This window comes from Triturus cristatus, chromosome 8 (genome assembly GCF_964204655.1).
Source record: "Triturus cristatus chromosome 8, aTriCri1.1, whole genome shotgun sequence".
Classification (NCBI taxonomy): domain Eukaryota; kingdom Metazoa; phylum Chordata; class Amphibia; order Caudata; family Salamandridae; genus Triturus; species Triturus cristatus.
Window position 1 is genome coordinate 1531686674 of NC_140591.1, and position 25837 is coordinate 1531712510.

General features: G+C 44.5%; 1 protein-coding gene across 5 annotated transcripts in view; it reads right to left on the reverse strand.

Moving 5' to 3' along the window:
• ARRB1 (arrestin beta 1) overlaps window positions 1–25837 on the reverse strand; it is a 793940-nt gene that overhangs the window by 363350 nt on the left and 404753 nt on the right. For all 5 annotated transcript variants that reach the window (XM_085623377.1, XM_085623373.1, XM_085623376.1 and 2 more), the window contains exon 2: window positions 11907–11937. In XM_085623377.1, coding sequence (XP_085479503.1) covers window positions 11907–11937 — 31 coding nt within the window. The remainder of the gene's footprint in view (window positions 1–11906; window positions 11938–25837) is intronic.

The window sequence follows — 25837 nt, forward strand, 5'->3', positions numbered from 1 at the left end:
CGCCATCATTATGGTGAGAGAATTTTCAGAATACCAGGCAAATAGCATTTTGCCTGCTGGAGTGCTCCCCATTCATTGAAAAAAACTGTATGATTGCCTTTCATAGTAATATGATTAAAGGAAGAGTGGGAGACCCAATACACCCTTGAAAGCTTGGGCAGTCAAAATATTAACAAATAAGTGTGCCCTACAAGGGATTTATTAAAACACATATTTGTAAGTATTAGTCGTGCATTCAATGTTAGCCAGCTCTATCAGGTAGCTCACACTTTAATCAATTCAAATTTACTTTTTTCAATATGAACAAATCTGAAGGATTTGTTTATATTGAAAAAAGTAAATTTGAATTTGAATTGAATAAAGTGTGAGCTACCTGATAGACCTGGCTAACATTGAATGCAGGATTAATACTTACAAATATGTGTTTTAATAAATCCCTTGTACTTGTTAATATTTCATAGTAATATGACAGGATACTGGTGGCCTTTAACCTCACCTCAATGAAGCGCCCACCCTGCTGATAACTAGTTTTTACCTTGACCAACTAAGTAGCATTTAAAGCATTAACCTCAGAAGAATAATAGGCTAAATTGGCCCTGTAATGATTCAAACCTGCAGCTTGTACAAAGCCTCTAATCTTAGCCTTTCTGCTTTGTAATGAAATGCAAATAATCCACAAATGTTGGAAGAGCAATGTGAATACAGTAAAAACCTGGGCTGATGTGGTCTTTTGTGGACTTAATTCCCCCTCTTATATTTCATCTCGGTTTGACATCCCAGCATGATTGGCAGCCTGTATTAAGACAGGGGGCTAAAGCGGTGCCCCTATCCTGGAGGACCAAACCTTGGGGCATTAAAGATTTCAGTATTTTGGAGAAGTGTGGCTCAATGATTGACCGCCAAGGAGTGAAACAGGTCTTTTATTTTTTGACCTTCACTCCCCTTTTTTAACTTTCCCAATTAGCAAAACGAATAAAATTTACTTTTTTGACTTAATTGGCAATTTTAAATTCACTGTCACCTCACCTGAACCCCGCTCCGCAGTAACCTGGCGTCGTAGCACACTGGGATGACATTCGGTCATACCCAGTGGAGCCCGATGATGAAGCATGTCACCAACCAGGTTGGTGAGTGAGGGCTTTATTTACTTATACATAATAGGCTGTGTACATAATGGGTATAGCCTGTAGAGGACTTCGTCTTGCTCAACAATATAAGTGTTTGTTTTGAACCTGTGGACCCATGCTCCTTTGATATACAGTGCTCTGTTTACATTACACTGACTTTGTTGTTTCCCAGTCAATGATTAGAGCGGCAGACCCTGATGCAGAGGTCTAGCCCGGGACCAGGGTTCAATTCCCCGCCTCGGCGGGTCTTGGGCTCAAAAATTCCACGGACCTGATAATTCTCGCCTCGGTGCCTTTTCCAATCATGGAGTCCCACTCTGCAACTCTGGGCAATAGCTTGCCTAATCTCCACAACGGCCCCCACAACGCTAAGGATGCCTGGCCTCCACCTTGGAGGTGCCCAGGAGTGGACGCCTCACAGGGAAAGCCAGGATGGGTTCCACAGCGGTATTCGTACAAGCGCCTTGAGACCCTTGCGGGTGAGTAGTGCGCTATACAAGTATCAAATTTTACAATATTTGCCATTTTTGCCCAGCAAGGGGGGTAATAGACAGTTCTTGCTCCATTGACATTAAGATGCACCTTTACATTTGGAACAGTAACGAAAGAACAGAGTTTGGAAGCTGATTATATTCTGAGTTTGTGGAATGCACAAGCTATTGTGTTCCAGCTAAGGTGTGACAATTTAAAAGGTTATCCTATCCAGATGCATTCATTCATCCATTTAACCTTCCATCCATGGCACATACCTTTATTGTGACCTCCTATACATATTTTGCAAATTTTTCAAAATGTCAGCTATAAAGGCATATTTTTCTAGTGACCAGGAGGAGTTACACGTCTATGACTGTAAAAGGAGCATTACAGCATTGGAGGCAGTGACACGTTCGTCTTGCGGCGGTGGCAGCTTATTGTTATGTTTCATGAGACCACAGTCAATAGCTCAGGACACTTCTGCAATGCTGCATTGATTTCATTGGTCAATGAAAGCCCCAAGAGCACACTTGAGGTAACTACTGTTCAATGATGCCCGGCGTCTATGCTTTACGAGGTTTTTTCTTATCTGTACTTTTTTTTCTTTAAAAGGCCGCAGGCGATTAGCTGAAAGTACAGAGTGGTCTCTGGTCTGTTTGTTTGCACCCTCCAGCTTCCAGGATTATACCGTAGGGTGGCCAACTGGCATGGGTGCAAATTCAGGATGGTGAGTGTAAATATTCAGGACAAAGGGTCAAAATTCAGGACAAAAATTCAGGACAGTCGGCCAAATTTCAGGACAAAAATTCGGGGCAACAGGTATGCTTTGAAGACACATCAGTGGATGTCATGCAACAGTATATAAATAAATAGCCAAGGAACATAAGTTAAAGTCACTTCTCATGCCCCGTCACCGCTCCTTCCCTGTCATTTCCCCTGCCCCGTCACTGCTCCTGCCCATTCACTGTTCCTGCCCCGTCACTGCTCCAGCTCGTTCACTGCTCCAGCCCGTTCACTGCTTCTGCCCGTTCACTGCTCCTGCCCGTTTACTGCGCCTGCCCGTTATCTGCTCCTGCCCATTCACTGCTCCTACCCGTTCACCACTCCTGCTCATGCCTATTCACTGCTCCTGCCCGTCACTTATCCTGCCCCGTCACTTCTCCTGTCCCGTCACCGATCCTGCCCGTTCACTGCTCCTGCCCTTTCACTGCTCCTGTCCAGTCAGTACTCCTGCTCATGCTCGATCACCACTCCTACCTTGTCACTTCTCCTGCCCCCTCACTTCTCCTGCCCCCTCACTTCTCCTGCCCCGTCACTTCTCCTGCCCCGTCACGTCTCCTGCCCCGTTCACTGCTCCTGTCAGTTCACTGCTCCTGTCCGTTCACCGCTCCTGCACATGCCTAATCACTGCCTCTGCCCGTCACTTCTCCTGCCTCGTCACTTCTCCTGCCCCGTTCACGGCTCCTGTCCGTTCACTGCTCCTGTCCGTTCACTGCTCCTGTCCGTTCACCCCTCCTGTCCGTTCACCCCTCCTGTCTGTTCACCACTCCTGCCCGTCACTGCTCCTGCTCATGCCTAGTCACTGCTTCTGCCCTGTCACTTCTCCTGCCCCGTCACTTCTCCTGCCCAGTCACCTCTTCTGCCCCATCACCTCTCCTTTCCTGTCGCCTCTCCTGTCCCGTCACCGCTCCTGCCCCGTCACCTCTCCTGCCCTGTCACTTCTCCTGCCCGGTCACCTCTCCTGCCTCATCACCTCTCCTTTCCTGTCGCCTCTCCTGTACCGTCACCGCTCCTGCCCCGTCACCTCTCCTGCCCTGTCACTTCTCCTGCCTCATCACCTCTCCTTTCCTGTCGCCTCTCCTGTACCGTCACTTCTCCTGCCCAGTCACTTCTCCTGCCGCCTCTTCTGTCCCGTCACTGCTCCTGCCCGGTCACCTCTCCTGCCCCTTCAACCTCTTCTTTCCTGTCGCCTCTTCTGTCCCGTCACTGCTCCTGCCCTTTTCACTCTGTGTACAACATTGACAAATTACACAAGGGGGCAAGGTCCCCACAGTGCTCTGTTTGGGGAAAGCTCCTCTGTAATCACGAACTACGATCTCACTGGCACATGATATGCTAAAGGCAGACAGCGCATTGTCATTCGAAAGGGGATAATCGGCCTCAGTCAGAATGACAAGGGGCCTGCCCACAGTCTGTGAGAGCTCCGGGAGGGGCTGCTGCAGGGCCTGCCCACAGTCTGTGAGCTCAGGGAAGGGCTGCTGCAGGGCCTGCCCACAGTCTGTGAGCTCAGGGAGGGGCTGCTGCAGGGCCTGCCCACAGTCTGTGAGATCTCAGGGAGGGGCTGCTGCAGGGCCTGCCCACAGTCTGTGAGAGCTCCGGGAGGGGCTGCTGCAGCCTCTGGAGTTCAACAGAGAAGTGCGAGCTGGCCCCTGAGAACTTTTAATCTCTTGGGGCTTCTCGCAGGGAACGCTGTAATTAATGTAAACAATTAAGGACAAAAGGCGTCCGGGTAAAAGGAATGATTACGGACAACGGACATCACACCAAAATGACGGACAGTCCATAAAATTTACGGACGGTTGGTCACCCTATTATATGTATGTGTGTCTGGGTGCGTGCCTGTGTATTTGTGTGTGGGGGGAGTTGTTTGTGTGTCCCTTTGAGCATACGCAGAGGTTTTAAGTGGGAGGGGGGTCTCTCAAATGGGGGCGGCTGATAGTGTTAAGGGAGTGGCTTAAACCGTGTAAACTACAAATCTGTGCTTAGCATAGTGTGCCGCCCGACTGGCATTTTGCTACTTCTGTGATGGATCCAGATATATAATACAAAAAGTAAGGTTATCTACAACAAGCTAGACGAGTCTCTTTGAAGTTACATCAAAAGCAGTGAAGGGTGGTACCGATGCAGTGTTAAGACTTTTTAACTCACCCGAGAGTGAGGGCAAAAATGGGGAGCCCGATAGGGACCCCTCTCGGCACCTGCTTTTTAGAACTGCAGGTGCTTAGCACCGGCAGAACCCGGCCCACTTAAAGCCCTGTGCGTACCTTTGTTCTTTTGTGCAAGTGTGTGCGCTTGCGTATGTACGTGTGTAAGGGTGTGTTTATTGTAAGTATTTTTTACTGGAAAAACTGTACAAAATGTACATAGTGAATGCCATGCTAGCAGCAAATAATGGCATAGGCAGAATGAGTGGAGAGTGAAACGCCTGCTGATGCATGTATATATTAAGCGATTAGATTTAAAAACAAATATTCAAGGGAAAAAAATACATCATGACATTCCTATACAGCACCTCTTCGTTCTGCATAAATCCTTTCACGTGCATGAACTTTACTCTTTTTATTTAACCATTGATCAAACTGAGGCCATTAGGAGATTTGCAATTTTTAGTAATCAATGATCCTGACACAATGCATTAATGAACACTAGAGCAGACAGAGCCTTCGAAAGGGGTTCCATTTGCTGAGGAGCATGCTATAAAAAAGCCAGAGAGGAATCGAGATGTATCCTAGTTTGAGTTATTGAACGTGATGTATGATTATTTTTTTTGGACAGAACTCAAGATGTTGAGGGAGCAAAACGTGTAACACATCCCAAACTACCAGGAAGGACCATCTCGGGCAGACTTTGTTTGGTGGTATGCCTATCTTATAGAAAAACGGAGTAGTAAAACATAAAATTCATTCGTAAAAAGAAAATCCAGCCCGTAAACATTTGCCTCACACACTAGGTTAAATTAAAATACTAGTTATTTGCTATTGGTTAAAATTTGTAGTAATATCTGCCTGTTTTTGCACTTTGGCAGCATTTTTTTTCAAATACGGGCCCATGTGCGAGGGCACTAATATTTTATATCAGCAGACAATCTTTTTCAAATCAGACAAAAACAGGCGTGGAAGAATATATGCAGATTTATTTTCTAATTTTTTTCAATAGTAATTTAAGACAATGCAAGCCAAAACCATTTTTAAGATGCTACCTGTTAGGAAGTGGGGGTCTCTAGTTTGCAATGGTTTGCACCTTTGTCCAAGTAGGGATCCTTCTTTCTAGTCAGGGTAAGAGGGCTACACTTCTAAAATAACCCCTGCTCTCCCCTTGGTAGCTTGGCACGAGCAGATAGGCTTATCTAAGAGGCAGTGTGTAAAGCATTTGTGCATGCATACAGTAACACAGTGAAAACACTACAAATGGATACCACACCAGTTTAGAAAAATAAGCAAAACTTTCTCTAAACAAACAAGACCAAATACTCCAAAACTCCAACATACAATACTGTAAAAATAGTTACTTTGCAAGATAACCTTTAAATTGCAGAATTAGCTAAAAAGCACAGTTCTTCCAAGTCGGTAGCTCTGTCCGGGCTACAGCGATGCTGAAAACAACAGAGTCTCACAGTTCCAGCCGAACGTGTCAGTACAGGCCAGCTAAAGCATTGACAGACTTGTGAACAGTGCCCTACTCGTTGCGGCTGACACGTTGGTGCGAGTCGGTCGGGGCAACCGCCACGGTTGCATTGCAAAATTGGAAGCAGTGCAGGGTGCGGTGCCCTCGCGATGTGGGGCAGGCAGCGGCTCGGTTACGATAGTCCAGACGGCATCGGTGAAACCAAGGAAGCGGTGCAAAGTGTGGCAGTGCCTTCTGCGGGGCCTTCAGGACACAGAATCCTGCGATGGACTCAGCGACAGAATTGGTTGCCCTTTTTTTCTGCGGCGCTTGAAACCAGTGGTTACAGACCCCACTTTTAATTGTACAAATTCCTTTGTTCTCTGAAGGCAAAGAGTGTTTGTGCTCAGCTAAAACCGGTTCTGTCCTCTCTGGTGCAGCTTCCTGGCAGGAGGTGGAGACAGCATTGTCCAAGGCAGACCAGGCCCCTTCAGGCGTGGAAGGTATCTCCTGCCCTACTCTAAATGCAGCCCAGATCTATTCAGCCCAGCCCTGACTCACTTTGGAAAGGCAGGATACACCTCACCCCTCTACCCCCCCAAGTGACTGTCTGAACAGAATGCACATCCACAGCCCTTGTCACTCCAAAACCAGACATTCAATACACAAACCTAGCAGAGGCACTGTGGATGGCTAAGCAAGAAAATACTTTCAAAAAGTGTTATTTTCAAACCCAGAATGTAAAAATCATCCTTACTAATGCACCGTTAAATTCTGAGTTCAGGTATACTAAACTCTATTTTCCTATCTTGTTCCCAAGGGCAGTTATACTTATAAAATATTATAAGTAAACTTCCCATGTTATCCTATCAGACAGATAGCCTTTCAATAGTGAAAAACAAAATTTGCAGTATTACAATATCAGGACGTGCCACACACATCAGGGCCTGTCCTACTTTCTTCCTGCACTGCACCCTGCCCACAGGCATACATTGGGCCTACCTTAGGGGTGACTCACATGTAAGGAAAGGGAAGGTTGGGCCTGGCAAGTGGGTGCACTTGCCAGGTCAACATGGCAGTACTACACTGCACACAGACACTGCAGTGGCAGATCTGAGTTACCTTTGAAAGGCTGCTTGTGTGGGTGGTACAATCAGTGCTGCAGGCCCACTAGCAGCATTTGGTTTACAGGACCTGGGCATACAAGGTGCGGTGTACAAGGGGCTTAATAGTAAACCAAATAAGCCAATTATGGAAACACTATTCCATGACAACGATTTACAGAGGGAGCACTTGCACTTTCGTACTGAACAGCAGTAGCAAAGTGCCCAAAGCATCTAGACCAGCAAAAACAAAGTCCAAAACACAATAAAACAAAGGAGGCAAAGGCAATAACACAGGGAAAACCCACACCAATGATGCCAGGACTAGCACTACCCCTTGCAGCAGGAACAACTGAATGGGTTTCAGTTTTCTGTAGTTGAAAAAATGTGACCAGTAATAGGATCTGTAGGGAGTATGTGTGTGCGTGCGTGGGAGTGCTCGTGCGTGTGTGTGTGTGTGTGTACGCATCGAAGCCAGTTAAGGCTAACACAAAGGTGATACTCACATTATTGAAAGTGAAACGGCTGAGTCTAGAGGTGCAGGCACTGTTGCATGGTGCAATGCATCTGCAGCATGGTGGTAGAATGGCCCAAAGTTCAAAGAAAGGCCTTCTTTGTTTGTGAGTCATTGGAAATGAACGCCGGACAGCAAAGGTTGCAGCACTCAGCTGTTTCTTTCCAAGTCTTCCCTGTCTCCCTCCAAGATACTCAGCACACCTACATGGTGGCAGAGGCAGCGAAGCTTGAAGATGGTCAGGCTCCCCGGGTGAGGCCTGGTTATACAGTGGTTCTTCTTAACTTCTTCTTGTTATGTTATGCTATGTTATGTTATGTTATGTTATGTTATGTTATGTTATGTTATGTTATGTTAACTGTTCTTTAAAGTGCATGGCTACCCCAGCAACGGGGCGTCCCAGCACTAAGGAAACAGGAGCAGACAGGGAGGAGAATTGAACTATCTTCTTAGCTTCTCTTCACCCTGTCAATGCCTTGATTCTTTGCTGAGGCTTACTGTGCTCTACAAACACCTAATTGTTAATTCTGGCAATCAATTGCACTGCCATGCTGTTAAAGCCCATTTGGTATTACAAGTGTGCCTAGACATGATGTTGTGTTAAGTATCTTAAAAAAATAGATGTGTGTGTTGCCTTCTTCTGTGTTTTGATACCTACCACATGGAAAACTGGGTACTGGGAGCATTTGTTCACATAGGGCCATATGTATGAAGGCAATTTTGCGATCGCAAACGCCGAAATTCGCAGAATTTCGGCGTTTGCTATCGCAAATCAGCAGTGTCCAATGTAGGACACAAAACATCCCTCGCAAAATAAGGAATCGCAAATGTTGCGATTCCCTATTTTGCTATTGCATTTAAGGAATCACAAATTGCGATTCCTTAAATGCAATGTAAGAAGCACAATAAAAGTGCGATTTGACTGTAAGGAATCGCAATTTACCACCAACTTCAAGTTGGGGGTAATTTGCGAATCCTTTGAAATATGCACTTTTTAGCATTTTTCAAAGTGCCATGTGACTCACATACATGCCCTTAGGGCATGTATGTGTGCCACATGTGCACACATACACATTTCAGGGGTGCAAGAGGGTGTCCTTTTGACACCCTGGCACCCTTGAAATTGCATTCTCAATTTGCGATTCTCTAATTGTGAATCGCAAATTGAGATTGTCTTCCTATTCATTCCTATGGGCCTCTAGGCCCTTAGGAATGAATGGGGAGGTATTCCTTAATTGCAAATCGCAATTTGCGATTCCCAATTAAGGAATATGTAGGATTTGCAAAAATGTTTGCAAATCCTACATACATAGCCTTTTGCGATTCTCAAATAGCGATTAGCAAAAAATCGATATTTGACAATCGCAAATGGACATTTTCATACATATGGCCCATAATCTCATCAGAATTAAATACATAGTCAAATCTTTTGGGCACAGCTCAGATTTACTCAATGTTTACATCTACAGACATTTCTATAAGAAACCCACATTTTTTAAGTTTAAAGTTTAAAATGTTTTCCCTTTCAACTGTTGCTGCTTATACATATTAGCTACTGGAACAGCAGTGTCCAAATGATCCATTTATAGGTATGGAATCAGTTTGGCAAAGTCTCTACTTAACGAGGTCAGGAAAGCGGCCCATCGAGATGCTAAGTACATCACATGAGAGAGGGTTTTTGTTCATTGGAAGGCCTGCACCAGCCCTCTGCATCATTCCCTGGGATTCCTCACACCCATAGCCACTGGAAACTGTTAATAACCCCAAGCCAAATTTCCCAAGGTATTAGCGTCAACGCATCACTAGGCCAGCTTGATGAAATACTGATATTGGTGGCATAAAGATTTCAAACTTCAGTAGTCAACCCAGGGGGTTCACCTACAAAAACAACAAGTTGTGTACTTAAAACCTTGTCACAGTTTTTGGGAGAAAAGTAACTTCTCACTCCCAGATTAAGAAGCAGATAGTTTGTGAGAGAAGTAGAGATAGTTGCTTGACTTAACCCCAGTAAACACAGAAGGGTACCCCAATAACCCCTTGCGAGCTTGGGTATCAATATATACTAAGGTAAAGGGCCTACAAGGAGATCATGGACTGGTTCATTTAACTATTATTTTTTAGAAAATAAATCAATGTATGTCTAATCGCTTAGATACATAGATTCAATCAGTTGATCAGAAAATGTTTAATCAATTAGAATTAGAACATATGGTGTACATATGTAAATACTATTTAATCAATCAAGCGTGAACAAAACAAAATAGCAAGATTAATTCAACCTGGGGTACATTCACCAGCAATGATCATACATTAGTTATACATAAAGAACAGAAATGGGAACCAAGAACAATCCCACACAACATGTGTATGGCCTTCCACTCCTGTTGAGAAAAACTTCATAAAGTCCAGCCGGTTGGCTTGAGATTCAATCACAACATAAGTCTCAATCGGAACAATAAGTGGAAACACCGTAGATGTTTCGGTCTTTAAAATAGTAAATAAGCAAGACCTTCCTCAGGACTGCGTTGTGTAGAGTGCAAATGACCGATGCGCTAAATGACCATGTGGATCATCTGGGTGAATGTATGGAGCAATTTAGGTTTTGGAGGGTAAAAGATGGTGATTATGATAGGGAATTTGATTTAATTAGAGTCTTCGAGGTACCAGCCTCATCAATTAGAGCTTTAGTATTTAGCTTATCAAAAAAATCTATGAACAAATTTGTGAGCTGCAGTGGTTGAGGGAATAATGCGAGAGGCATCTGTGGCATCTTGGTGGGAATCTTGGGGTTGAACCTACGCACGGTCCACGCACCAAGATTCCAACTAAGACAGTTGGCCCAGGCTTGCACTGACCAGAAGTGTATTTAAGAGTTCAATAAAAATATATATAAAACACCTACCTTCTTCTGGCTGCGTCCTCAGAACATAATAGCATCATGGTAGATGAATGACATTAGCATGTGTCTCCCAGCCTTCAGAATGTCAGTGTGGGAGCAAACTACTTCTTGAGTGCTTTGTAAGAGAACCTACTGTGCTGGTTTCCTTCTGACCATAGATAGTACTAGAAATCATGAAAAAGATGGTGGTCATTCTGCATCGAGCGTGCATTGAAGAGAGTGGTTGTGTTTTCTGCCGGTAAAGAAAGTGGGAATTGACTTATCTCTACGGAAATTTGCACGCATTCGCCTAGTGAATTTTTTCGAAAAGTGTTGTTTGGTAAAAGGTTTTGCAATACAAATTCCAAAAAGGATTACCTTGGAGTACGGGCTTGTTTGTTAGCGCAGCCGAATGAGCATAGGTGTTTAAAAAAATAAAACAATATATTTATATATATATATATATATAGAGAGAGAGAGAGAGAGAGAGAGACAGAGAGAGAGAGAGAGAGAGAGAGAGTGTGTGTGTGTATGTGTGCTGGTGTGTGTGTGGAGAGTTTGTGTGTATGTATGAGATGAAGTAATTGCTAATAAAACCTCCTGTCTGAGTGTCATTTGTTTCAAGGCGCACCTATGCAGATGTTCGAGTCAAATGTGTTCTGTTGTCAAATGGAGGGAGCTTAAATCTAGTGATCACTGTATTGAGATATTCTACTGGTGTGAGAGGTCTGTGTGGGGTGTAACCCTTTTAAGCCTCTCTAAAATGCATCAAAGTGGGATCGTAACACGTGATGGGCTATGCTTCTTTCCCAGGTATGCCGTCAATGAAATATCAATGTCTTGTTTGATTTGTGTGCGTTTGAGTCTGACTTCTTGGTTCCTGTACAAAAATAATGGTGCATCCATAATGTACAGTCTTCGGCATCCTCTTGTCCAAGGTAAGCCCTTTCCAAACATGATGGAGTAACCTCAAACCACAAATCAAAGGACCTGTGTGTGTGGGTGCATAAATTTGGTGAGCCTGCACTTCTTTAATTTGAAAGGGGGTGTACCTGCTCTTCTTGGCACTGCTTCAGTACATTTAATGGGAGATTCTCAGAAGCAAACAGGTGCTCTGGATAGTGAGTACCAGCACTTCTATATTTCCATTTAAAGCGCTGCACACCACTAATACCAAGATCTTGTACCAAATCCAACCACTAGATGGTGCAATGATGCACAGCATGTGAACCTAGTGGCACTGGTGCTCCAAAACCTGAACTGCACAAACGTCATCCAGGCAGCCTCCTCCACCCACTCCCGATCATTTGTGGGTCACAGGGCACCGACTCCATAAATATATGGGTTTCTCAAAACAAAATGAAACAGTTCACTTGCAATTAAGCCAAATGAAAAAAACAGAAACAGAAAAAAAGAAAACTGCTTACCTTCCCATTTGGGCTTGCCTTCTTAAATACTCTGTAAAACATAATAAGAAAGGGGCACATTAACATGTATAACTATGAAATTGTATTCTGAAGTCTTCTAATTGGATGACAAAGTAAATAAAATAGCACAATAAAAAAAGAGCACAATAAGATAAACTGACATACATAGCAAGGTTGTTTCTTACTATGCTATAATGCACTTTGTTACAGCTATAAGGCATGAACATATGGTTTTGTTTTCAGTGGGAACTACCCTCTTTGTTCCCTGAGGACCAGAGTCTCCAGTCCCGCAGCGTACCAGAATGTTGGTAGGTTTAATAACTAGATAAACACACAAAAGGTGGTGGGCGGATGCTGCGATAAGTCTAACACTGTCAATCCCTTGGGGTACCAATCCAACCCATCGTTTTTTCCTCAACATGACACTTCAGATTAAAGCCAGCCAAATGCAAATCAGTCTTGACTCTGCTCCAATAGGAACAGTCCAGCCGAACTGCCAAGCCAGGTCCTCTTTGAATCAGAGCCTAAGCATCCCAAGACCGGTTTCACCCGGATTACTCAGGCGTAGCTTGGTTCCAGTAGCACAGTGAGCAAAAGACCCACGCGTCCACTACAGAAGTCAAGAGCCGGCATGCAGCTTCCACCAGGAGCCTAACAAGGAAGAGCTGATGCTGCCACCCCCGCCTAGGCAAGGCTGCCACCCCGGCCTAGGCAAGGCTGCCACCCCGGCCTAGGCAAGGCTGCCACCCCGCCTAGGCAAGGCTGCCACCCCGCCTAGGCAAGGCTGCCACCCCGCCTAGGCAAGGCTGCCACCCCGCCTCTGGAGCGTGCCAAAGCTCAGAACAGGGCCCAGTTTCAACTCACATCTCAGGCACCTCCTCACAGCTGCGGGAGAGCAGCTCTCAGGACATATCTCGGTGGGAGACCAGGGCTGAGCTCCATGCGGTGTGGCATGCATCTCTAGCCGGGCAAGATCTTGCAGGTCACAGAGGTGTCCGGGGACAGCTGAACGAGGGCGTTCACCCCACCTGCAGCCTTTCCACATGAACACTCAAAAGCCTTTCTCAGGGCCTGGCAGGTGCATTGGAGAAAGAAACCCTGAAACGTGTTGACAGCTGCTTTTAGGTAATGCCCATGTGAGAGTAAGTGGTCCCTGTGCATCCCTTGCATCGCCTCGGGCTACAGCCACTGCCTTTTATGTTTTGTAGGAGGTTGCCAGTATGAAGTCAACAACAGCCAAGACTGCAATACAAGTTTGTTCAGCTAACGCTCACCAGGAGGGAGGGATTATTCAGCTGACTGAACTCTACAGCATAATCTGAGGAGAAGTAACACTTTTAATTACAAGTACACTTTTTTCAGTAAGTCGCCATATGCCCATTTTCTTTCAGAAAACAAAATGTATTTGTTTTTGTTACAATTACTGTTGGGTGAGATTTTACAATTCTAATGAGATGAAAAGCACAAACATTTGCAAAGCCAGTAGGTATCCTTGATGAAATCTTTTCGCCTGTGAACGCGTACTTGTTTACCTTTCTATGATAGCTGGCCAAAATATTGTATTGCTATTTGAAGAATAAAGCAAAAAACAAATAAGATAGACAACGTATACGCATGCGCATGGAGGGCGGCTATCTGAAACTGATTTTTAGGTCGAGCCTGGGCAGCGCATGCGCTGCTCTGCTGCATGCTGTACTGGAGCAAGCACTTGAAGCCCGCCCACTCTCCGCCCATATTTGTCATTGGCTTCTGTCATTGCTAGCTTTTGTTTCATACATAGGCTTGTTAGTCCCTCCTTACTACCGCCTTGTCTTCATTTGTATCCTCCCATGAGGACTGACCTTTTTTCTTCAGTCGTTCCACGGTCTGCTTTATAAGTTGGTGAGCACTATTTTCTTTAATGCTTTTCCCCTATTCCACCCACGACATCGCAGCAGCCGCCGCTTTTATATTAATAGTAATGTATTTATTTTAATTTCAGAGAGGTCCGCTTTATAGCAGCTGCGCTTATTTAATTATTTAATATACAACGCGGTCTGCTTTCACATTAGCGGCTGCGCCTATTTAATTATTTAATTACCAGCGCGGGCCGTTTTCACTTCAGCGGACACACTACAGACCTTTTGAAATTCCTTATTTTTTTCACGTTGGGTGAAAGCCCCATACGCACTTTCACTTTAATGTTGGCCATGCCCCTTTGTTTAGACGTTGCTCACTGTAACCTGAATACGGGAGCAGCTTCTAAAAAAGGGGCGTGGCCACCATAAAAGTGGTCTCACATTTGGGAGAGTTTGAGCTCTTGGCATTAAAAATAACACCTTTTATGTATGTGTTCCTTTTAAAAACACTTAAATGAAAAGCATTGCCATTTACAATGCCAATTGCTTAAAGGCTCGCAAATGCGAGACCAATTGCATTGAAAATGCTTGTTTTTAAAGCAAAAGAAAATCCATTCAAGACGGCCATTACACATTTCCATGCATATATATAGCAGTCATCTTTGCATGGTTTGCAATGACACAGCAGCCATCTTTTAAAAAAATCTTAATTTATCATTTCAAATGGCTGATGTCATCTCATAATGTATTTTTTTTTAAGTATGTGCGTGTTGTTGTGCAGTAGTGGGGGTGAGCATCTCCATAACAGGAGGTCTGCCAGGCCCTCACAAAATATAGCGATTAAAAAATAAAGTAAGAAAAAAACTGAAAGCGGTGAGTGTGCGGGACTAGAGGTAGTGGTAGAAGAAGACAGTCTAGGCTCCGGTAGCCCAAAAGAGAACATCCCAGGAGCAGTACGTCACTGCCAAGCCATCTCAAAAATTGTAAAAAAAAAGTTAAATAAAAAAATAAAGAAGCAGTGGGTGGGCAGGGAGGAGAGTGAGGAGTGTAAGGCATTCCTGTGGAGTGTTGGATATAAAATTAAAATGTAGCCTTTTTATTCAGTAGTGTAAGGATACATAATGGTGATAAAGAAGCTATGCACTATGGATGGGACAACCATAAGAATAGGTGAAAAAAAACACTGAATAAGGAACGAAAGCTGCGACAAACAAGAATACCATCCAATCATGAGCAAACGCTTACCCTAAAGTCCACTCTGCATACATTTTAATGCCGACAATATAATATCACGCCAAAGGAAAGGGGGAGGCATTTACAGCAATCATATCAAATGCCAACTCCCCTGTCGACCGCATGTAGGATACCTTCAAAAAACGAGAGTGACCAGGCAAGACTAGATAACCAAGGGGCATATTAACAAGAAACGGCGTTATAATTATCACCGCTTTAGCGGCAGAAAACTGCCGCTAAAGCGGCGATAATGAGCTTGATAATATGCCCTTGAGAATTCCCATAGGTGCCCATGTTCTGGTGTCAACATGGGCTTCTATTGGAATACTCTGCGGCATATTATCAAGCCCAGCATCGCCGCTTTAGCGGCAGTTTTCTGCCGCTAAAGCGGTGATAATTTTAACGCCCTGCTTGATAATATGCCCCCAAGTGCTTCAGGGGGAGATGAGCACGCCAGAACCAGCTACATCGAAGGCCGATTCAAGCAGGATGGCCTGCTACAGAGGTGGAGACATCGGATAAGAGGGACCACGGTGCTCATGGATACATCTTCTAAGATGGCACCTGCCAATGGCTGAGTGTACAAAACATCAAATGAAAGCTAAGCAGACTAAGAGGGCAGGCGCCCCTGGTCCGAACGGCATGCCTGCCTCCCTCCTTAAATCAGACACCTCCCTATGGGCCGCCATCTTGACATCTGTATATGCCAACTATTTTTGCACTAGCTCAGTCCCCGCCAGCTGGAGGGGTCCTATTTCGTCCCGATATACAAGAAGGGATGTTGCCAAGCACCAAGTAACTACAGAATGATAGCTTTCTTGGATGTAGAGGGGAAACGATACGCCCGACGCCTAAATGAAGACCGCGAAGCACGGGCAAGTGCGAAACAACTGATTCCGTGGCTTCAATCGTGGTTCCAAAAAACTGCTACATAGAGGACAACCTGCTAACACTGACTTGTTTGATAGAGGACTCAACCCAGCCACAGGCCCTGCCATTATATGCAGTGTGTATGGACTTCACCAACGCCTTTGACAATGTACCAAGAGCACGGTTGAGGGTCAAGTTGGGTAGCTGGGAATCTCACCGTGCCTCCTCAAAGCCTTAAAGTCCGTATATAGTGAGAACTGGGTGAAAATCAAACTTATAACAAACTGGTCAACCTCAGAAAAAATTCATATAAATAAAGGCCTTAAACAAGGATGCATCCTGGCTCCTTTGTTATCGAATCTTTTTATGGCAGATCTGGAAAGTAACTTGACCAACGCCAGAACATGCTCCCCGAGCCTCGCTGACCGGACATTTTTATATTGCAATACACAGATGATAGGATCATTTCAGACCACACCCAAGAAGGTTTGCACAGCACTCTCAACGCCCTGGTCCAATATTGCAACATCAATTCAATCAGAATCAACTTGAATAAAACAAAAACAATGATCTTCGGTCAGAAACTAACCAAGAAAGGTCCATGGCTTGTGGAGGATGTGAAACTAGAGAGTAAAATCTTTCAAATGCCCGGGAGTACACCTGGATGAAGAGCTGGCAAAAGGGCTCAAGAGGAGGTGGTAAAGACCACTGCCATGCATTCACAGCAAGCAATGCGGCAGCTAAAAAGGAACCAGGCTGGCCCAAAGCTGCAACCTCTTTTGACCGTGCTGGCTACTAAAGTGATGTCTACGCTATCTTATGGCGCAATAATAGTCAAAGATTGTTAATTCTAGCTTTTAGATAAGCTGCAAAGCGCGCAATACAGAAAGCTGTTTGTCTTGCCAGAGTGCACCAGCCAGTTCCAAATCAGGCTGGAATTCAACACCCTGAGAAAGGCAGTCAATAGACAAGTTTAAAGCTACAGGTCTTTCAAAAGGGCTGGAGAAATGCAATCAAGGCCCAGGAGTGATTGATCAGAGGATATGGAGCACATCCTGTCGGTTTTTCATAGAAATGTGTAGCTATCTCATTAGGAATTTGTTCAGAGCTTGAAGTGACATCTCACAGTTTGGATAGGTAAAAGAATTAACAATTTGAAAACATTCTTCAGTAGAATTTGTTGCTGTTTTCATTTGTTCTGTAAAAAATGCAGATGTTCCCTGTTTGATCATTCTGTTTTATTGAGGACTTTTGTTGACTCATTTATTTTCTTATTATACGTATCCACGTGCATGGTACAAGGTGCACCACGAGGCGCGTGGCCCAGCAGCAGGTTCAGACGTCGGGGCCCTTTGTTATGTTTCATTGTGCCACCGTGCGCCTACTCACACAGTTCACACTTGTTTGTACACCTGAGAACAAAGCTCGGCGGGGGGCTAGAGTAGAAATCAGCTTCAGTCTCTTGTGAGTGGCAAACGACTTCGCTGAGGCAGAACCTGCCCTTGAGAATGGATCCATAGAGACCACATTTGTCGACAGCGGCTGTTTGCGTCCCCTGCCTCTGGTAAAAGCGTGATTGAACCCTTCTGAAGGCGTCAACCATACTTTGAAACCAGGCCACTGCAGACTCTATCATTGCCCAGTTTAAAGCCCTCTGGTGTTTATTTACAAGCCCCTTGCACCGCCAGTGCATCACTTCTAACATGTGTTTCGAACAGTGATGCATTACTGTCTGCATTCTGTACACTGCTATTGTCTTTTTATGGTTTAAATCTTTTTATTGTTTTATAGCGAAATCAAGCATAACACTAGCCGCCACCTACATCCACCGGCCGGTGAGGAACTTTGGTAGAACTAAGTGATAAAAAGAATAGAAGGAAAGAAGCAAGTAGGAAAAAAGGAGAGAAGGCACTGGAGTCTATCTCTAAAGCGAGAGTGTGGTGGGTTTGGCTAGTAGTAAGTAAGCAAACGAAGCGGGAGATGGACTATCATGCTCATGTCTGTGTGCGATGGGAGTCGGAGCACTCTGAGTTCCGTAAATTAATTAGACTAGAATTCTATGGTAGACCCCCATGTTTTCTCGAACTTGGGGAGGGAGTGTGTTAGGCCTGCCGTTATCTTCTCCATACCCAGGAGTTCCCACAACTTATATAACCGCTTTTGTCTTTTTTGAGGTTTTATCTCGGAACCAGAAACTTGATTTCTCATCTCCTGTTCGTTTTCCTCCCTATGACAGTGCCTAAATATTTTTCACAAAAAAGGGGGATGGGCCTGTTACAACACCCCAACTAGGCCTCAGCAATAGCTTCAAACAAGAAAATGTTGGGGTGTGTGAATTCAAGAAATATTTTTTTTAAAAAAACTTTGGCATTTATTGTCACTTTATTGGTTCTGTACCTATTAATTGTCGAATGTTTTTCTGTTTTTCATGTCTTTTTGAACTTTTTAATTGAGTGTTTTTCCTTGTTTGACATGACGTAAAATGTTGATCGTGTTTTTTCAAAATTATCTAAATAACAATGGTGGAATAAATACACCAAAATCACTTTAGTTGCCAAAGTGTTTTTTTCGAAATATTTCTTGAATTCACACACCCTAACATTTTCTTGTTTAAAAATAAATATTGAAGCAAGCAGCCTATTTAAATTGGGCTCTACTGCAGGTACACAGCTATCAGTAGTGCAGCAGGTGCAGTGGCACCAGTGCCCAGAGTGTTGAAGGGCCCACTGGAACCAAATTATAACTGGGATAATTATTTTGCTTGCATTTAGTCAGGAATGTAAAGGATATGTAAATATAGTAAAATATCCCTAAAATAAACGTTTGACCTCCGCCAATTCTGTAAGGTTGCTACTGAGTAGAGAAAACAGCCATTCTAAAAAGCAGCATTAACCTCATTGATGCTCAGGACGGCTCCCGGCCGTCATGAGTCACGGTAGTCGTGTGCTCATGACTGCCGGGAGCCGTCCGACCATTGCCGCTCCGCCCACGCGCGGCTAATTCCCCGTCTGTGCGAGCGAATTAATTAGTGGGCGGAGTTCGGACGGCTCCCGGCTGTCATGAGCACACGCCCACCGTGATTTATGATGGCCGGGAGCTGTCCTGGGTACCTGAGCCCCATGCCCAGCCCCGCCCCCCCTCGCATCGCGGCGGAATTTGCAGTGTGTGGAAGGAGTTAACATTTATTAACACCTGGAGGTGGGGTGAAAGAAGGGTGAAGTCCATGCTGACATTGTCAATCACAGGACAAGAGGAGCGCAGACTTACTGCCCTTGGAATCTATGTTTAGGATTCAGAGTTGGGTAGTGATGCAATATCCTCAGTTTCTGGAGGAAATTATAAATCTGCAGGACAATCCATTGGCTGCATTTACTGCTCCACTATATTTGAGGAAATTCAGCTGGAGAATTCTCTTCCCATTTTTGCATTTTCCTCAAGGAATTTAAGCCTTTTTTTTATTACTACCCAAGCACTATGTTAGTAACTTTCTCCTAATGTTTAAGGTACTTGCTAGAAATTCACAAATGCTTTTTCTTTTCTCACCTTTGTGAAGCGTGAGCTCTTTATAAATGAAAACCTTCCATCAAATTGGCACCTTGAAGGGAATCCCTGTAGTGTGAAATCACCCTCCACTCCCTGAAACTACCGGCTCACGCCACCATAGCTGTAACTGCAAATTCTTGAGAACAGCAGCATTTGTGATCTGATTAGGTGTAAATGATTCTTCAGCTGAGGACAGAGTGTTTAAGAATGACTCCATACAGAGTGAGTGACTATATGACAGCAGCGCGCAGGTCACTGGTGTGTGTGACCTGACTTGGAGAGTGGGTGAGATCTGTGTGCATTATTCTGTAGATCCCTTCAGGTGGCAGTGCTGTCTTCAGACTAGTGATGGCAGATAAGCTGATCGGTATCCCCTAGCAACAGCAGGATGCTCTGGTGCTCTGCATAGGTAGGGTCTTGGGTGGCAATACGTATGGTGTGTGAGTAGAGTATCTCAAGACCACGTGAGCCAGAATGCTTCATCAGAATGTGTCAATCATATGAGAGCAAGTCTAGTGCTGTGTATGACCTAGGGCCTCCCAGGAGGACTTTATGTATCCCTTTCTAGCAAGCACAGAATTAGGAATCGTGCACGGACCAGGGGACATGGAAGCCGAAGTAGAAAATGGCTGAGGGACCTCTGATGTTGTCCTGACCCTTATACTGGGTACTTTATGCGTGTTGGAGGCCTTAGGGATTTTTGCATGCTATGTACCTGTGTGAGTATCTGTGTGCCCTCTGCCCATGGAAGGTAGGTCAGCTAGTAGCCCAGAATCAAGACCCCTCAACCCTTATCTTATGGGATAGCAGCCCATGCCCACATGTTCTGAGCCCCTGCATAATGGAGCGTTGGTAGAGTAATATGCGCTCTGTGAACGTTTGGGAGTAGAGTCCCTTTCCTGCAGTTCCTAGATAGCTATAATACCAGATAGAGGCACTATATTCTGTTCGGTAGGAGCACCATTAACCCCCGGCCCTCAGTAGACACCTGGAATACAAGTGGACATCCTGTCTCAGAGTTTGCAAAGGCTCAGAGAGACCACGTGCTGAGTGGTAACCCTAGCAGTCAAGTCCTACCTCCTGTTCAAGGGTAGCACTGCTATGGCATTCTAGTTCACACTCCGCATGGACGCAAGAAGAGTTACATAGTGGATGGATCACTGAGCGTCTGCCTCCTGAGCAGCTCACAGCCATCAGGCTAAGTACACTGAACTATGCTTTGTGTCCACCATTCTTCATAACACTAAACACATCCCACAGTCCTGCAAAAACTGAAGTACAGCCGTGGCTTGGAGAATAGTATACCAGTGGCCCAAATAAAATGACCAGTTGTACGGCCCTTATCGGAAGCGTCAGATATTCAGCCATTCTCAGAGCTTATTTAAGATAACCAAATATCAAACTGTGTAGATACTTTCTCGAAAGAAATAAACAGTGTGTAACTTTACAAGTACTAGGTTTATGGCTAGAATATGATGCCATTAGTACTTCTATGAGAGCCACAACCTTCCCAGTGCATACACGTTGTTCTACGAATGGTAAAGAATTCCCTGTGGGTGCCTGACTCTAAAGGGACAGATGCACTACGAGTGTTTGGTGGAGGATACACTGAGATTAATAGTCCTAAATTCTTGCACCGGAGCCAATGCTCACCCAACATCTCTGTACTTATGATATCCAGTCTCTCTCACATTTCACCTCCACGATTCTTTTTCTTCTCTTTAGCAGGTATGTCAAACGCTTCAATACCTCCAGGTTAAAATTCTGAAGAGGGCCCCTTATAGCATAATCATCTCTTTCTAAATTAAAAAAAAATATTGCCCATAGAAAGAGAAAACACTGAAGCTCCACCACCTAATGTCAACTATTGGTCTAGCCATTTAGCTGCCTTATTTCCAATAAACAAGCATTGTTTGCTTCAAATTCTATAACTACATTGTGCATCTGGTGTGCCAGGCCCTGAGAAAGTGAAGGTCTGGGGACAAAGCCCCCCACATCTCTGACTGCCCGGCTCCTGATCCTTATTCGGTTCTCTACCTATCCCTCAGATGTCATCTGCCCTACCTTCTACTCTCCCTTCACAAACTCTCACTGCCCTCCCCAACCCTGGCTCACACCACCATGTCGCTGTTCCAGAATAATCTTTGGACTGTTTTGCTTGACAACTCATGCTGTGTGGTCCTACCGGACCTATATACTTGTCTATGAGTTATTATGACTATTGCTGCATTATATAGTCACACTGGAGATCTATGTTAGGTGAAGTTTCTTTTATGCCTGGTTTGTGAAAAGCAAGGCATTGTTTCTTCTTACAAGTTCAACCCTGAAGAAGTGGCATCTATTAAGAAACGTGTTGACTAAATCAATATTAATATTAAATAGCGCGTATACTAAATATAGTTTGAAAATATTTGAGTGCCTCCATTTGTTTTTATTAATATCTACAGTTGCAACACTTTTTGGGGCCAGAATATAGGAAATCCCTCCTACCATTGGAACAAAACAACCCTTTCGGACTCTTTAAATTTCTTTAATATTGCGCAGTAGGGTATCTGAAGCGCTACGCCAGGCGCACACGCTTTTGAGTGGAAAGTTCGCTCTAATGGATGTTTGGCAAAGATCTCGGTAGCAGCATTTGCCCTTCCTTAATCGTGGACCTGTATTTCCTTTTGTCTATAGTGGGAAGTACTGGGCCGCACGTATCAGACTTCCTTCTTTTCCTATCACAACCAAAGAATCAGGAAATGCCAGGGGCATTGTTGAGTCCGGCTCTCTGGTTGGTTGGCCGGACCACTAAGAGTGATTTGAGCATTCTTACCCAGTCGCAAATCACACTGGCCCTACAGTATCACTTTAACCTCGCCCAGAAATTCGACAGTTCCTATGGACCAAAAATACAAGGCAAGGCGATTATGTGACATGGCAACCCTCTGTGAAGATGCAGGAGGGGAAACAAGTTCTTCATTGCACCAAAGACTATGACAAAGTCATATCATTAACAAAGGAGGCCAATCAGAGAGCACAGTCTCTGTCTGTCGCCTACTGCTAATGTCACATTACCACTGACCGCACATGTACCTAGATGCTTTCAATGGCCAAACTATATTTAACCTCATCCATTCAATCATGTTCATACCTCACAAGTCACTGATACCGCACAAGTCACCTATACCTAGTAGCACAACAAAATAGGCGTATTTGTAGAGTGCACATTCACACACAAGAATGCCTTTTGGCATTAATTACTGGTGGATGTAGCCTCCACTGGGTTCTACTTATTTAGACAGGCGCTGAGAAGGACTATAAAACAACGAGTTTTGTTCACAAGAGAAAACCCCATTAAAACTACAGTGCGTGATTGAATTAATAGATTAATAAGCATATAAATAAATAGATCTTTTGTCGCACACACTTTGCAGGGTAAGCGATCGAGTGGCTTAATGTACAGTCTTTGACCTTAGAGATCTTACTAATTCGGGCACTAGAGCAAGTGACTGTGTGATCCTGGCCAAGACACTTCAACTCCTTGTACTTGAGATTGAAAATCTGTACAACATAAACATTTAAGAAACAACCATCCCGTGTGCTGTGTTTTGTACTGTCACAAATACTGGTTTACATCTTCGCAATACACCATGGTATCTGTAATATAGTATTTACAGTCCCCACACATCAAGTAGTTGTATGTACAGCAAATTATGTTACAGATGTGACTGCTGCTCTTAGAGCTAGATCTATCCAATGAAAATCAAAGCTCAACAGATGGGGCTCCAAAGTACATCAGCCATATATGTTTACATTAATTGTGTAAAATGGCAATGCCTGTACCTGAGTTGTAATACATATTATGAATAAAGCAAATGTTGTGCTCGCATTTGTGCCAGGCATTCAAAAAAACATTTGGGAGTAATCTTCGACACAGCTTGATCCTTTAAACATCAGGTAAACGCTATCACCTCGTTCGCTTTCTATACATTAAAAACACTCAGGAAAATATTTTCATTTATACGTCATGGTCTCCAAAAAATTGTTGTTTTTGCTCTTATCCTTTCTAAATTAGACTACTGTAATGCTCTCTTTGTTCGTCTACGGAAAGGTCTTCTTGGCAAGCTACATGTTCTAAACGCGGCAGCCCGGCTCCTGTTGGGATCCCGATCCATCACACTGCCACACAAGCTCTTGTCTCTCTTCATTGGCTTCTCAAGAGGAAAAGGATTGATTTTAAAGCTTTATGCTCCGCCTTCAGGTCCTTACAGAAATCCGGACCCTAATATTTAAAACACCGGTTCCACTGGTATGTTCCATCAAGAAGCATCTTGTCTTCCACCCAAAATGTGGCTGAGGTCCCTAGATTCCGGCTATCGAACTGGGGAGGCAAACGTTCTGTTACCACCAAATCCAAATTGTGGAATTTTCTTCCCACCCCCTCAAAAAATTCTTCAGATCTGCTCTCATCGCTCGCAGCTGTGTGCAGAGTTCGTGACTTTGACCTTAACACCCTGTTCGTTTGCCTACAGAAGTGGTGGAGTGGAGCTTTGGTCATTTTACCGTGGCCGAGGAGAGTGTGAGGCGCTTTCAACAGGGGCCGGGACTGCGAGACCCAGGGTTCCGCGCAGGATCAACGCAGCGCACCTGGAGTCTCTTCCCGCCCCCTGCTCCTCCTATAAAATCGTGCCCCTGACGCATAGCGGGACGCGTGTGCGGGACGCCGGACGAAGCCCGGACAAAGGGCGGACAGTCTTAGACAGTCCGAGACAGGCTGAGACTGGACTGGACACGCTACTCAGCCCTTACTGTCTTCGTTTTGCGTGGTTTGCAGTAAGACTATTCATACTTGTTTCTACTTCTTGGATATACCGTCATCCATTATAACACTGTTGTTATTTGGTTATTATTACTAGTTCAAGAAGAATGCCTAAAAAGAATTTAGCGGCGGGAGGTAACTCAATAGAAAACTATATGATACAAGTAGTCTCTAAGATTAACAACGAGAGGCGCGAATCCTTAGGTCTTAGCCTGTCCCCTAACTTATCTCCCCTAAGCCCTTCACCTGATTCACCCTGGATTGATAAACCTTCTCAGGTCGAGGGAAGTGCAGTTTTAGACTCTGATACCTTAGAACATGGCATTTCAAACCTGAGTACTCGTACAACACAGGGTCAAGACATAGCTCGGGCTAATGACTCGGAATGTCAGGTAGTTGACACTGATCAAGACCAAGATCAAATTGTGCAGGAGAGTGAGCAGCCAAATAATGAAGCTGATCCCCCAGTTCTAGATCATGCGCCACGTGCCATCAGAAAATGTAGAAAAACTCAATTATACCGTGGTGGAGTTCTTTTAGGGAAGAAGAGGGTTGCGTCACCCGTGAGAAGTAGGGACAAAAGCAGGGGGAAAGTAGAAGAACCCGAGAAGTATAATGTGGATGAGGAGTTATTATCAAGATTAGCTGATTTAATTGACACTAAACTTAAAATCTTAATTAAACCAGTAGTGACCAAATTGGACAAGCTAACTGCTGATATAAAGAAACTAGGTGCAGATCAAAAAAAGTTAGTAGAAGCTGTGTCTAATATATCAGACACAGTTACCAGCCTAGCTCTACCCGTAAAAGAGGCTCTTTTTCCTTCATCTGAGGGAGGCACTACCTCAAACACTATACACGCAAATCTACAGGAACAGTCCTCAACTACAGCGACACATCATTTACTGCCAGGAGATACATTACCCCCAATTCCACCTGTAATACCTGCACCTACTACAGAAGAAGTTATGGTACAGTTTCTGGAAGATGCGGCTCCATTAGTACTGGTATTGGCTAACGTCCCCCCACTAGCCCCAGACCAATCAGAATCCCCCCCGGCAGTAACAAGTAAGGCCCTGCACTGGTTATCAGGCAATATGCAGCTGGCCCCGTGGGGGAAACAACAGCTAGCTGGTGACATTAAGTCAGCCAGAAGGGTCCCATGGATAGGTCAAAACCCTAAAAAATTCAAGGGTGACTGCATTATTATAAATTTTGCCAATTCTACAGTTTTACCAAACATCCTGCCAAATATTTTGCCGCCGCAGCGCAGAAGAGGTACCATCATTCCTCTCACCCTAGAATTTTTCGGCAAAAAACAGCGGAGCATGTCCTATCCTAAGCCTACCCATAATTTCACCAGGCCTATATGGCCAGCGACATCTAATGGCTGGGGTTTTGAGGTACCAACTAATAACTGGGGGTATAGTCAGGATAGAAGGGAACGTCCAATACGACCACCCCCTCCAGATCAATATTACTCTACTCATTTTAATAATCACTTTAACATCCCCATCTCCAATAGGTATGGCATCTTCTCAGATGAGGGGGGACTGGATGGGGTGGAATGACTACCTGACACATCTTCTAACCTCCTCCCCACCGACCGATTGCCAGAAGTTACAGACTTTGGAGATATTCTA